Source organism: Thermobia domestica, chromosome 3 (genome assembly GCF_964235325.1).
Source record: "Thermobia domestica chromosome 3, izTheDome1.hap1.1, whole genome shotgun sequence".
Classification (NCBI taxonomy): domain Eukaryota; kingdom Metazoa; phylum Arthropoda; class Insecta; order Zygentoma; family Lepismatidae; genus Thermobia; species Thermobia domestica.
In genome coordinates, this window is record NC_137456.1 from 323777685 (window position 1) to 323792075 (window position 14391).

General features: G+C 34.5%; 1 protein-coding gene across 2 annotated transcripts in view; it reads right to left on the reverse strand.

Moving 5' to 3' along the window:
- LOC145681179 (uncharacterized) overlaps window positions 1–14391 on the reverse strand; it is a gene marked incomplete at its 5' end in the record, with an annotated part of 393968 nt that overhangs the window by 63184 nt on the left and 316393 nt on the right. For both annotated transcript variants that reach the window (XM_081752658.1, XM_081752657.1), the window contains 2 exon segments: window positions 470–570; window positions 4333–4521. In XM_081752658.1, coding sequence (XP_081608784.1) covers window positions 470–570; window positions 4333–4521 — 290 coding nt within the window.

The following is a 14391-nucleotide window of genomic DNA, read 5'->3' on the forward strand; positions in this document are numbered from 1 at the left end:
AGTTTCATTAGGTTAGATTTGGTTAGGTTATGTTAGGTCTAAGTACTTGCATCATCCGTTTCTCCTGTAAATTTTGCATTTTTTTACGTACTTCTGAACCCCTTCTTCTAAACATTCACCGCACTACTTTTAGGATTTTTTTTTTTTTCGGAGAAAACGGCAAGAAAATTAAGTCAACTTACAAAAATTTAATTTTAGGAGACAACCAGTGTTTTACTTAAAAATATTTGCCAGTCAATGTCTACTACTTAGTTATTTTACGAGTTATCCATATTTACTTGAAAATATTTCCCAAATCAAAAATTACCAACTCACTACACCTGACTATTTGTACATTCCCAGAGAATATCTTAAAAATCAACAGCTACACAGTTAATTAAAAAGACTAAGCATGTTTTACCTGAAAATATATCTCTAATAGAAATGTAACATTCTAAGATAGATATTAAGACAATAATACATAAGTTACCTTCTCCAGCCATTATCATCGCATTGATGCTAGGTTCCAGGTAGTTCATATTGGCAGCGAACTCCTCTTTTAGAAGCATACTTTCTATTCTTAGCTTATAGCTGAAAAAAAAAAAAAAAAAAAAAAAATAATTAATTTCAATGTATAGAAATCAGCAGTTATATTTCTATATTACTCGTTAACAGTGTTTGCACTCTACTCGAAATAATATGGAGGGCACAGTGTTTAAATAGTTAAGTTCTTAATTCTGATGCATATAGCTCTGGTTTGTTCTCAGGCTTCATGAATTTGTGGTCGATGAAAATGTCAATAGTCTTTCTCAAGTTTCTCCGGCTTCATCTCACCAGTGGCGTATACTGCTTTGATGGCTTAGGGTACCACTAACTTTCATAACGCCTGTACATTTCCATTATTATTATTATTATTATTATTATTATTATTATTATTATTATTATTATTATTATTATTATTATTATTGGTGATTATTTCCACGTTATTATACATTCTTCAAAATAAGAAAAAAAACTTACGACACACTTTCCTTTTATCAAATAGATAAATATGATTTTCTCTTCACTAGCAAGACTTATATTATCTCCTTAGTATTGCAGAAAAACGATCGTACATTTCAACCTTCATTTGTTGCGTGAAGTATCCCTACATTTTGCTTTGGATAGGTGGTAACCCTATTCACCAGAGCAGATATTTTTTTCTAGTGATCTACGAAAGTTTATGCAAAAGTTTGAACGCATAAGTGGTACAGAGAACATATGAAATGAAAACACGTCACATACATAAATTGCCAAACATATAAAACAATAGTCGTTGAACTTTTATACGTAACTTACATCAAAGAAACAGAAATTTTGAAGACGATGTTCATAATTTATTTTATGTTAATTACACACTATGAGTACACACCTCACGATGAACTATCGCTTTTTTTCAAACCCGTCTTTTTCCTTCACTAACTATGTCTTCGCGGGCATAGACAAATGAGTGTCGCAATGCGAATCAACATACACTCGACCGGGCCGTGGAACATGAGATATGTGCTATTCACGTTCCTCACATTCTAGTAAAGCATGTAAAATACCTTTCAAGTGTCAGAAATTCCTCGAAGAGTATTTAGTGACACATGCTGGGAACTGCGAAAACGTTGGTAGGGAAGTTAAATGGCACGTGTCTAGCACGTACCTCGTTGGGCAGGATTTAATACAATATATTTATGATGGTGTATTTTATAAAACAAAGCAATGTCTTTGAAAGTAGCAACCGAATAAATTGTAATTGCCTAATGAATACACAATTAACTAACAAAACAATCATTGTCGTCTGGACACAATTTTCTTTTGTTATTAGGTCCTGTTTCTTCAACTCTCATCTAGAAATTCGTGACTCTACATATGATAATTTAAAATTTATTGTTGTGTATTTCTCTGTGACACTTGAAAATCAAATTAAAGCTATTAATAATCTCATTATTAATTTAATTCCTCCAATTAGAACTATTCATTTACTTAATAAGTTTCTTTTGTAAACGTTTCAAAGTACTCTCTCAATCGAAAGAGGCCACTGTATTTCTCATGTGATGCTAGAATTCTCAATCGAAAGACATCCTCTTATTTCATTTGACTATTCATGTCCATTGAAAACATTTATATATAAAATCTAAACGACAATTTCACTAGGAGCTGTCTTATGGTAATGGCGAGAATTAAACTGGCAACACTGATTTTTCAATAGAAAAGCAGAAAGAAGCCATTGTAATGGTATCCTAACTGCAGAATCGCCAAACCTACGAAGTTAAGTTACGAATCACATTCTTAACATTTTTATGATAACCATTGCTAAACCTTGCACTTCCTGTTCTGCAACAACGTCTGAAATGAATCACTTATCATATCCTTGGAAAGGTCAAGTCGTTGTTCGGTTCTAAAGTAGTGCAAGAATCAGTCAGTGGTGCCAGTAGTTAAGATTTTAAGACGGGATGGTTGATTTTATGTAATCAGTCTGGCAAAAGAATGGCTGAATATCAATATAAAAAATGTCATATCTTTTAAAATCCACAATATTTCACAACTTAAAAAAACATATATAAACAACTTTATTGTTTTCAGAAATTGCGTGATTTGTCGAATCAATTGCATCAATATGAAACTGCCACTGGAAAATATATTTTCTCAATCAAAATCTACCTACGCACTTTATGAGACTATCCCCATTTGCTTAATATTCTCCAGACGAATGATGCTGACTATTCATGCATTACCTGACAATATTTTGACAATCAAAAGCTTCCTAATTAATATACAGGACTATCCATGTTACACTTGAAAATATTTTCCTAATAGGAGTATAAAATATTTCAAAGACTCCAAGGAAATTCATATATACTTATAAACATAGTCTTTCATGTTCCCTGAAGACAGATTTATAACTAATCATCTGAAATATTTCAAATACTAATAGAACTTCTACAGGGATCAAATGGTTGTGAATTTTACATATTTTGTTCTTTTCCTTTGCAAGCCGGATGCTTCAGAGCTACATTTTATTCTTCCATTTTTCCTGTCGCTTACTCTCCCATCTGATAAAGCATTCAACGAAAGTGCTTGTAGTGTACTTTTTTAGTGTATCTGATTATATCTTGACTATTTTCTGGTAAGTAGCTCATTTTCTACTCCTGCTTCCGAATTCCTGTGTTCTTACTACGAATGTGCAAAGATTTGAAACAAAGAAATCCCGAAGTGGAAATAGAAAACGAACTACTTACCAGAAAACTCTCCTATCTCATAAAGCATTTAAGGAGAGTGCCTATAGTGTACTTTTTTCGTGTATGTGATTATATCTTGACTATCTTCTGGTAAGTAGTTCATTTTTTACTCCTGCTTCGGGATTCCTGTGTTCCAGCTACGAATGTGCATATATTGGAAACAAAGAAATCCCGAAGCAGAAATTTTGGTCGATGCATAAGTTCATACGGTTTTCTTTTGGGTTGGCAACAATGCGGCGTGAAGCGATTGTTTATCGTTATTCCGTTGTTTTACCGTAGTTTCGAGTTTGTGTGTTGTGAAACACAGGTTTTCTTGATTGTGAACGTATTATTATATATATTTCAGACAAAGCAATATGGAATGTAAAGTTGAGAAAAATGATCATTTCCGTCACATTTTACTCTTCCGAGTTTAGCCGAGGATCCAGTGCAACAGAAGCTGCGAGAACAGTTTGTGCAGTGTACGGGAATGAAGCAATTGCTAAGAAAACAGCACGGAAATGCTTCTGTTGACCAATGGCTAACAGATTTCTTCCAGTCAAAACCAAAACGGTTCTACAGGCGAGGCATTGAACTGCTACCTGAACGTTGGCAGAAGGTCATAGATAGTGGAGGTGAATACATCACTGAGTGATTGTGAGTTAATGAGAGTGACAGTAAAATGCATGCAATGTATCGTTAGAATATGTTAATGTTATGCCTATGTTGTATTTCTATTTGAATTGACAGAACAGCAGAATAAGAACCTTACAAACTTATGCATCAACTCAATAGAAAACGAGTTAATTACCAGAAAACTCTCATACCTAATAAATCATTTAACGAGAGTGCTTGTAGTGTACTTTTTTAAAAGTCTATCTGATTATATCTTGATTATTTCCTAGTAAGTAGCTCAATTTCTACTTCTGCTCCGGAATGCCTGTGTTCCAACTACGAATGTGCATATATTTGAAACAAAGAAATCCCAAAGCGGAAATAGAAACCGAACTACTTACCAGAAAAGAGTCAAGACGCAAACAAAGACACTAAAAGTATACTATAAACACTCTCGCTAAATGCTCATTGAATACATATTGATAGAACTTACTTAGGTACTTCGATGAGCTGCATAAGGAACTTCTCTGCATTTCCAAGTTTACTCCTATCGCCGTTGAATGCCTTCAGCATTTCCAGTTCATCGACTTCAGGTAATATCTTGAGTAGCCCGCGTAATTTCTCAGCTCCGATGTCGTCATGTTCACCGTCACGAATGAGTTGGATAATATCTTCATTTGAACTAGAAAATAAATACAATATAATCAATAAAGTAACGAGACATTTCTACATAAATCTACTTAAAATTGCAATTTATTTTATATCAGTGTGAGAGAAAACAATGAATAGTTCATTGGATAATAGATCCATTCAGTGGCGGCGATTGGACGTTAAAAGTGGGGGGGGGGGGGCAAGACATGATCTGAATATTTGTGTATCAATCTTAGTTTCCCTGGTCTATTTCCAACACTTTATTTGCCAAAAGGTTGTATAACTAATAGGATACTATCTTTTTCATTTAAAATACCGTATTTCATATTTTATTAAGTAAATTGACAAGAGCAACACAAGTAGGTATTAGCACTTTGTACACTTCAACAACAAGTGTAAGAAGAAATTTGATTCCTTGCTCATGAACATCTTAAAATTCTGTCTGGAAAATTGTGAGATCAGATTATTTAATAACAAATTTGCAAAACAAATACTATAAATAGAAAGGATAATATTAATCATAATAATGAATAATGAGGCTTGTTTTGTAGAAGTTACATATAAACTCGGGAAAGGACCTAAAAACTGAAAAAAGAAAGATGTAAAAATAAGACCCAATTTAATTAGAATTACATATTTGATGAATATAATGCTCAAGAAATACAAGCTTCTGGTATGTTAACGGTCTGTCCTTCTTAAACAAACTGAAGTACAAACTAAAATAAGAAACTCCCCACTCTCACACCCCCTTGCTGGAGGAGATTGTTATGCTTCATTATCTGACTTGTGTTTGTTGCAGATCTGGTCTTTTCAGTCCAGTCGTTGAAGAATGTCTTATCTTTTGAATTTTCTTTACTAAAGGAAAGATGTTTAAGAGGTGGTGGTGATTCGAGTTAATGGCCAATAAATTTATTATCGAAAAATGTGCAAAAAAAAAAAAAAAAAAGGACGTTAAGACCTATGAAAAACTTAAAATGACCAATAAATGAAACAGAAAGAAAACGCCGAAAAAAGAAAAAAAGGACCAATAAAATCCACCATGTTCTGGCCTACAATGACCCAAAATGAACATATACAATGTTAAGCCTCGTTCTCGGGCACTCGTACAAAAGAGAATTTTTCCTCAACTTCTGGGTTCTAGTTACTGTTAGAAAATGAAAGACAGTAAATAATACAAACATATGCTACATTTAAAGAAATATTTACTTTTGAGCTTCCCGAAACATGTTCGTTACCTTTAGGTGCAGTGTTCACTTTTTTGAACCACATCAAAACAGAGTACTTAGAATCACTTCACACTCCAGTTATAGAAAATGATTCTAAAACCTAGAATTATGTTGAATTCACTAAATATTATTTATATACCTAGGTACACTTGTACACCCCTAAACTCGTACAAACCTCACTCGCATATTACACTGGCAAAACAATGGAAAAGATAGAAGTTGTTTCATATTACTCTCTTTTTAAAAATATTCCTTATTATTAGAAAGAAGAAAAGACATTTTAGAAACTGTCAATTTTTGTGCAATTAAAGAATAACTTGTAAAAACGTTTTTTTTTCTTCTTTGCGAATTGTTCTCTGAATTAGTTTCAAAGCGGCTGACTAACATATGGAGCCCTTGTAAGAAGAAGTAAAAGTATACTGGAATTGTTGTGCTCCAATAGGTTAATTTTTGGGTTATTTTCACTGGCAATTAAAACCCAATTCCTGAATCTTTCTTAATTCCACCGAAAGACAACCAATACGTACTCACGCAACGGCAAATATTGTACAGCACCATTTATTCTATAAACCAGTAATACATACAAAAACAACATTTCCACATGAAACTATATACCTTAATGGACCACTTCAAAAAAGTGGGGAGGCAACTGCCCCCCTTTGCCCCCCCCCTAATCGCCGCCCATGGATCCATTTGAAATAACAATGATTTTCCTTTCGTATTATATCTATTATAATACTTCAGACAGGCATAGAGTGAACGAGAAGAGGATTCAATTCAAATGAACTGATTGATTGAATGAGCTTAATATATATTTTCAGCCATATAACTTCAGACAGACATAGAATGAGCGAGAAGAGAAGGATTCAATTGAATTGATTAATTGAATGAGTTTAATGTTTACTTTTAGCTATAAAAATTCAGGCAGACATAGAATAAGCAAGAAGAGAAAGATTCAATTGAATTGACTGATTGAATGAGTTCAATATTTATTTTCAGCCATGTAACTTCAGACAGACATAGAATGAGCGAGAAGAGAGGAGTCAATTGAATTGAATTGATTGATTGAATGAGTTTAATGTTTATTTTCAGCCATATAACTTCAGAGTTTGAATGAGCAAGAAGAGGAAGATTCAATTGAATTAACTGATTGAATGAGTTTAATATTTATTTTCAGCCATATAACATCAGACAGGCATAGAGTGAGCGAGAAGAGGAGGATTCAATTGAATAAATTGATTGATTGAATGAGTTTAATGTTTGTTTTCATCACATCTCTTACAGAAGATGGCAATAAGAGCCACTTTTAATCTATCGCAAGAACCTGCTACAAAAGTGGTTTTCAACAGAATAAAAGTTTAACTGGCTCTTGTTTGTACGTGTGTACTATTATGTATGTTAAATGTAATGAAAGTCTTTTAATCCATATTGGTAATATACATTCATATGCACTCATGTACATTCCCGTAATACAAACCTACTTACCAGCATATCTAAAACATTTCAAGCTATACAAACATTCAAAAAGAAGTTGTATACAAATTTTCATGTAATAAAAGAAAATATAATGTTAAAGAATATTCAAGAAGTGTTAAGTAAAATGAATATAATAATTCATCTTCTTTCCTCCGCCTTTCTCACTTATGATGGGCTTCTTCACAAAAGTACTGGTTCTAGACATGGACGCCCGAAAGGAGGGCAGGGTGGGTCCCGGAACCCCTGGCTCAAGAAAATGGATTATATTTCTTTAAAAATAAAAAAATACCAAACATAATATACCAACTAGGAAGTCCCCCTAGAAAATTTTCTTCGGGCGCCCATGGTGTAGATAAACGGTTAAGGAATAAGGGATGAAATACTCAATCGAACCTATATATATAAAAAAGTAAAAAGGAGATTTCTGTTACCACTTTCCGAGAAAATAGCTAAACCGTTAGAAATGAATTTTTGAACACAGCATTTGGGTCGATGTATATTTTTATAATTTTACTTTAATTAGAGTGTGTCCTAAGTGGGGAAGGGTAAAAAGATTTTTGGGGGGTCAAGAATAGAGTATTATACGGGCATCTGAAGTTAGGGAGATGAAACTTGGTATACACTGACCAGCCAAAACATTATGCTCATCCGCTACTTTTTTGAATGAAGTCGTTGGATTCTCATAAGAGGCAAGGGAAACAGCAGAACCGCTCGCCAGACGCTGAGAGAGATTTCATTCGATCAGTAACTATGATGACTGTATGTAACATTAGGAAGACCAGCAATATATCAGAGTTAAACATATCATACGTCGTAGACTGCCGAGAATGCTAAAACAGGCTAGGGCACAAATTGTGGCAGAATTAACAGCAGATTTAAACAGTGGATAAAGCACGAGTGTGTCTGAACACACATTTTACCGTACGCCGTTAGATATGAGTCTCCCAGCCAATGTCCCACACGTGTGCCAATAATAATCACACGACATCATTAATAATGACTGCAATAGGTACGTGCCCATCGTCATTGGACCGCAGAGCAATGACACAACGTTGCATAATTCGATGACTCATGATATTGCCTTCATCACGTCGATGCCCGGGTAGAATCTGTCGTCTTCCAGGGAAACAGCTACTCCAGACGTGCACACATGAAGAGCGATAGGCCTGTGGTGGCTCCATTATGATTTAGGGAACCTTTATGTGGTCATCCATGGGCCCAAGCAGTGCGTATGGATAACACAATGACGACTCCTAGCTATCGGCAGGTTATTGGTGATGACGTACTCTCATTCATATCAACCATATTTTCAGCTGAGAATGGCAACTTTCAGCAGGACAACACTCCTTGTCACAAGGTCACCGTTGTGCCACAGTGGTTTGAGGAATACAATGGTGCATTTGAATTCTTGTAATGTCCTCACAAACTCACTCGATCTTAACCCAATTGAACATGTTTGGGATGTTATTCAACGTTAGGTTCGAGTTCTTCCGCGGAATTTACAGAAATTAAATGACTTGCATGTGTAGATGTGGCGCGCCATTCCTTCAGCTACTTACCAAGATCTTATTGCTCCATATCGAACCGCGTTACTGCTGTCCTACGAGCCAAAATTGCGCATAACAGATATTAGGTATATGGTCATAATATTCTGGGTCAGTGTATAAACCTTTTATTGAAAATAAGGAGGATACATTTTGCCAATGTGGTGGACTAATGGTGAAGATGGAAGTAGTGTTTACAAGTCCAAATATTTATAATTATTCTCATTAAATCGCTTTTAAAACTCTTCAGATATAATATACGTCTCTTCAATTTAATTCTTAAATTCTACAGATTTTGAATAAACTGTAGTCGAAGAAAAACACTAAGATATGTGATCCAGTTTCCAGTTCACAAATATTTTGTCCTTAATTTAAAAAAAAATCAATATCTGAAGGACAGTATATATCGTACGAAAACGCTGATTTTGACCAAAATTGGGATGATGATAAAACTTCATTAGCTGCATAAACATATGAAATATGTTGGTGTACAGTTCTTTGATTCCAGAGATATTGGCTACCAAGTTTGGATTCGACTTACTGAAACATCATTATAGTGGTGTGCTATCAACGATATTAATTAAATCTTGATTAAATTTGTTGTGGTAGTAGATTGTATAGCTTAATAAGTTCGTGAAATATTATAGTATACATACCATTCGTTCTTGAGTTATTGGCTACCAAATTTGGATTTGGACTTGGTGAAATGAAGAAATTCCACTAAATCATAATCGATAAAACTCAGGAGATTTCACTGAAACACGATTAATGGAACTCGTCACATTTTGTCCAAAATTAGTATGATAGAATGTGACGAGTTTAGTACACACACGAAACATTATGGTGCTGTAATTTGGTTTCTGAGTTATTGGTAATCAAAGTTAGGGTTCGAGTTAGTAAACAGTCATTATAGGTGGTATCCTATCGAAAATATTAATTGGATCTTAAACCAAATTTGCTTTCTGAGTTTTGGCCATCAAAGCTGGGGTTCGACTTACTAAAACGTCATTATATGTGGTATGATATCGATGATATTACTCGGATCTTAAAACAAACTTGGTTTCTGAGTTATTGGCCATCAAAGCTGAAGTTCGACTTACGAAAACGTCATTATATGTGGTACGCTATCCACGATATTACTCCGAAGTTAAACCAAATTCTATACCTGACAGTGAGTTATTTCACATTGAAGTTGGGGTTTGGACTTACTTGCCTCCAAACCTCAAGTCTGATAGCCAATAACTCAAGAACCAAATGCCTGTACATTACGGTATTTCACATATTAAGCCTGTTAATGTTTACCAACATTTCAAATTTTGTCAAGTGGGAGACTTTTAGTTCCCGAGTTATTGGCTACCAAATTTCCGATTTGAACTTAACAAACCTGTTGGACGGAAAGTAAGTGCAGTGTGTGTTTATATTCCGAATTTTTTTCTGCTATAGGGAAATTTGCTAGTTTTTAAAATCAAGACTGATGAAGAATTTTAGTACCATTGAAAATCGAATGTATTGGTTAAGAAATAATAATAATGATAATACACAAAGTAAATAAACATTTATGTTTATGTGAGTACGTACAATCAATATGAAAAATTTATCATTTTACATCAAGCGCTTATTAAAAATAAATACTTGGAAATTATTGATCTGCATAAATACCCTTGATATACGCATCTCGGAGATGTGGAATCAACTGACCACTCGTGTGAGAACCATCTGCAACTGAAATCAGCTTAAATACATTCTTTGTAAGCTGAAGACGTTCACAGGTTATTAACTTCTGGTTAAAGTTTATTGTATCAAAGCGCCGTGCACATAAAAATATAAATAAACAGGTAGAAGTGCACCAATTACATCGGGATAAAAGAATCTAATGGGGACGGGTTGTGACAAACGAAACTAGATTTTTTTGTTGTTGAAATAACAACTAAATTAGTACAAATGAATCTTGTCCAGCTTTAAAACTAAATACATTTCGAGACTATCAGCAACCATTAAATGTTACGTGTGATTTGTTGGTGCGCGAAGATGTCTCTTTTTATTGCAACAAGAGGCCATTTTAATTTTTCAACCAAAAACATATTGCGAAAACTAAATCAAGCGTGCTCTTTTTACCCCCTCTAATGCAAAACTGTCAAACTATTCAAGCACTGTAACGCTGAGAATATGCTACGAAAACAATATTTGCATAGCTTAAAAAGAAACAAAAAAGATACACAAAACATCTAGTTTACGACTGACTGTAGGTGCATTTGATTCTCAAATGAAACTTGGCATGCATATTAAGTGTTCACATCAACATAAAAGATAAGTACGTTATCTTCGTTTGGTTCCAGCAACATAATAATTACTTTTTTTTTCTGGTCATATTTTCCTTTCGTGACGTCATTATTGGCTACATACCAACTGTCTAAGTGTAACTTCCAAAAGCAATATCATACATTACAACATGGATGCAGGCTTAATCAAATTGCACATAAAGGATTTTCAAGGTGATCCTTATTCTTATGGTAACTTTATAAACACGTTTTTAATTCTACCCACTTGAAACAAATTCTGGAGTAGAGGCTCAATGGTAGAGTGCTCACCTCTGGCGTGTGGGGTTCTTAGTTCGATCCCATCTCCCGCCAAGTGATCTTTGTGGTGGACTGAGCGTTGTCTCGTTTCCTCCCACTTTCATCATTCCAGCATCTCATCATCACTGTCTCCTTTAATCTCGGTACATAATCGTGAGACATTGAACTCTAAAAGAAATGCTGGAGCAGGCTTCACCTCAGGACTTTGAGATTGAGTCTCTAAAATTAGAACTGAGACTATACAGTGACTCGTAAGTAGAAAATTTTAATTTCTAAGTACAGTCCCAAATGAAATAGATGTATTGTCAGGGTTGTCACACATCCAACGATCCACAAAATACTATAAAGTTGACCATAAGATCCCGCGTCTTGCTCAATATTTTTTCGGGATATCATTATGTGATCTGCCGTCTGAATATTATCCGTGATTTGCATACATTTCGAGATTACGTCATTTAATATACCCATTATCTGGATATGAACCAAGATCCATGATCAGGATGTCCATTACCAAATGTAGTTCGAAATTTGTAATCCGCATATTCATTTTCTGACACTAGTCCAGGTGCTAAACGGGAAAAATACGGTAACCTTTGTTTGTGGTATGGCAAAAGTTTTATGATTGAATTTGATAGTTTAATATGTGTAGGTTTCAAACTGCTTGATGCCACTTTCTTACCATGGGCAAATTTAAATATTCAAGATGGCGTCTAATATGGCGGATCAAATATGCATATTGTAAATGTAAAGGGATTTCTGTAAATAAGGTGTCACTTTCTATGTTTTCCGGGTTGAGTTGAGTTGATTTTGAGTTTAACGTCCAGTTCAGCAGCGGGGCTATATGAGACGTGGACCTACTGATTAACGTGCCGAGGAATTAAAAAAGGAAGTCCGTTTCTTAAACAAAGCTACATAAATCTAAATATTCAAGATGGCGTCCAATATGACGGATCAAATATTCATATTGTAAATGTAAAACAATTTCTGTAAACAAGGTGTCATTTTCTATATTTTCTGGGTTGAAGAATTCAAAACTGAAGTCCATTTCTTAAACGAAGCTACAGAAATTTAAGTATTCGTGGTGGCGTCCAATATGACGGATCAAATATGCATATCTAAATGTAAAGTTTCCATAAATAAGATGTAATTTTCTGTTTTCAGGACCGAGAAATGAAGAAATGGTGGTAATAATTAAGAATAATGATATTTGAGTACATATCTCCATACTTTACATTGAATAGTTTAATAATATGATTTTATGGCATGTCAGATGGAAGCGGACTAACAGAAATTCTGGAATGTGCATTGATAGTGTGTAGCAGATATTAGACGAGAAAACGTTTCCTTAAAACATACAAGCTTTATGGCTGTTTACTGAAGAAATTTTACATCCAATAATTGATGTTGCTGAAGTAACAGATTTTGAAAGTATGATGACATATTTGAAGAAGAAGAGTGAACAAAGTAGCAATACTCGCTTGTGCGTTTATTACCTTTATTAGACCCGTTTTATTAATGATGTCATTTCCGAGGGCAGAAAGGAAAGCAGATTGGTGTGTACCTGAAATGTTGCCTTACTTTGCCGCTGCTGATCACTGGAACTATTTGCGATATGCTATAATATATTTTAGGTTTATGGACAGTGGTGGAAGTGAGACGGTATGCGATGGTATGCCGTAACACCTCTGGTTTTTCAATGATGAAGGCATACCACCTCTGGTTTTTTAATGATCAAGGCATAGCACCTCTGGTTTTTCAATGATGAAGGCATACCACCTCTGGTTTTTCAATGATCAAGGCATACCGTCACTGGAGAGTAGATGCTCAATATCTTTAATAAATCCATTTTTATACACAGTAATTGACGAATACTTTTGCATTTAAAAAGATTTTATTTATTATGTAGAAATAATTACTAAGTTGACAACACCAACATTTTGGTTATATTTTTCCTACCTTTTGTTTTTAAAATGAGACGTCTTCAAAGAAGTTCATCTAGTTTATATTTTGATGTGCCATGTTGATTTCCTTTTCTTATGTGTGTCTTCTTGCCTTAATGCATATAAATTTCGTGCTTGAGCATGGGCGAATTTAGGGGCTGTCCGCTGTGGGGGCAGGCCTTGTGGGGGTTTGGAATATCCCTCAATCAAGTAGGGAGTCTGGGAGTTTTCCCACAGGAAATTGTTAATATCATCATTCGGTTTTTAAGCATTTTTGTGTGTAATTCTCTATAATACAACATAAGATGATATTTAAAAAAAAAGTTTCAGAAATTTGTTGGCGTGTGGTCATGTATGTTTCTAGGTTCCCCACTCCTACTCATTCTATGGTCAACGTGGACCTCTAGCCCAACAGACTTTTCTGTTACAAGATTGTCACCTGATTTTTGGCCCACCCAGTAGAAAAAGAAACCGGTTCAATACCACACAGACGTAGTGTCTTGTAAGAGTGAACTCTCTTTCAAACTTTGGACTCCTCCCAACAAAAAACTGTGTGTAATACAAAGCCATTATCTGATATCCGTTATTATAATATAGTCGAAGGTCTGTTATCGGAAAATCTGTTATTTGATATCCGTTGTCTGGATATACTATCCGAAGCGTGTTTTCCGGATTACCTCTTTCTTGAAATAAGGATAAGTAATAAATTCTCATCCAGATATTCTTGGCCATAATTTATTACCGTTCCAGTGCGTACGCAAAGGGAAGGTTCATGGGTTTTAACCCCCGTGCTCATGAACAAGATATTATGAAACAAGAACTTTAGGAATGATCAAAAAAAATGGATTAAAAGATTGCGATCTTGGTCAATAACTAATTTCTGGATCAGGTGTCACAAAATTTTGAACTGCCCTTAAATCGATTTTTTTAACGGAATAAGCACATCACACTGAGTTAAGTGATAGCTTCGGCTTGGATACATTACATGTAGTTCTCCAGATATAGGGCCTACAATTTTTTTTTAAATTGAAATATATTGAATCTTTTGATGCATTTTTGGATCAAGAGTCTCAACATTTTTGAATGGCCCCTAAATCGAGTTTTCGTATTGTTTACGGAATAAGCATATCATACTGAGT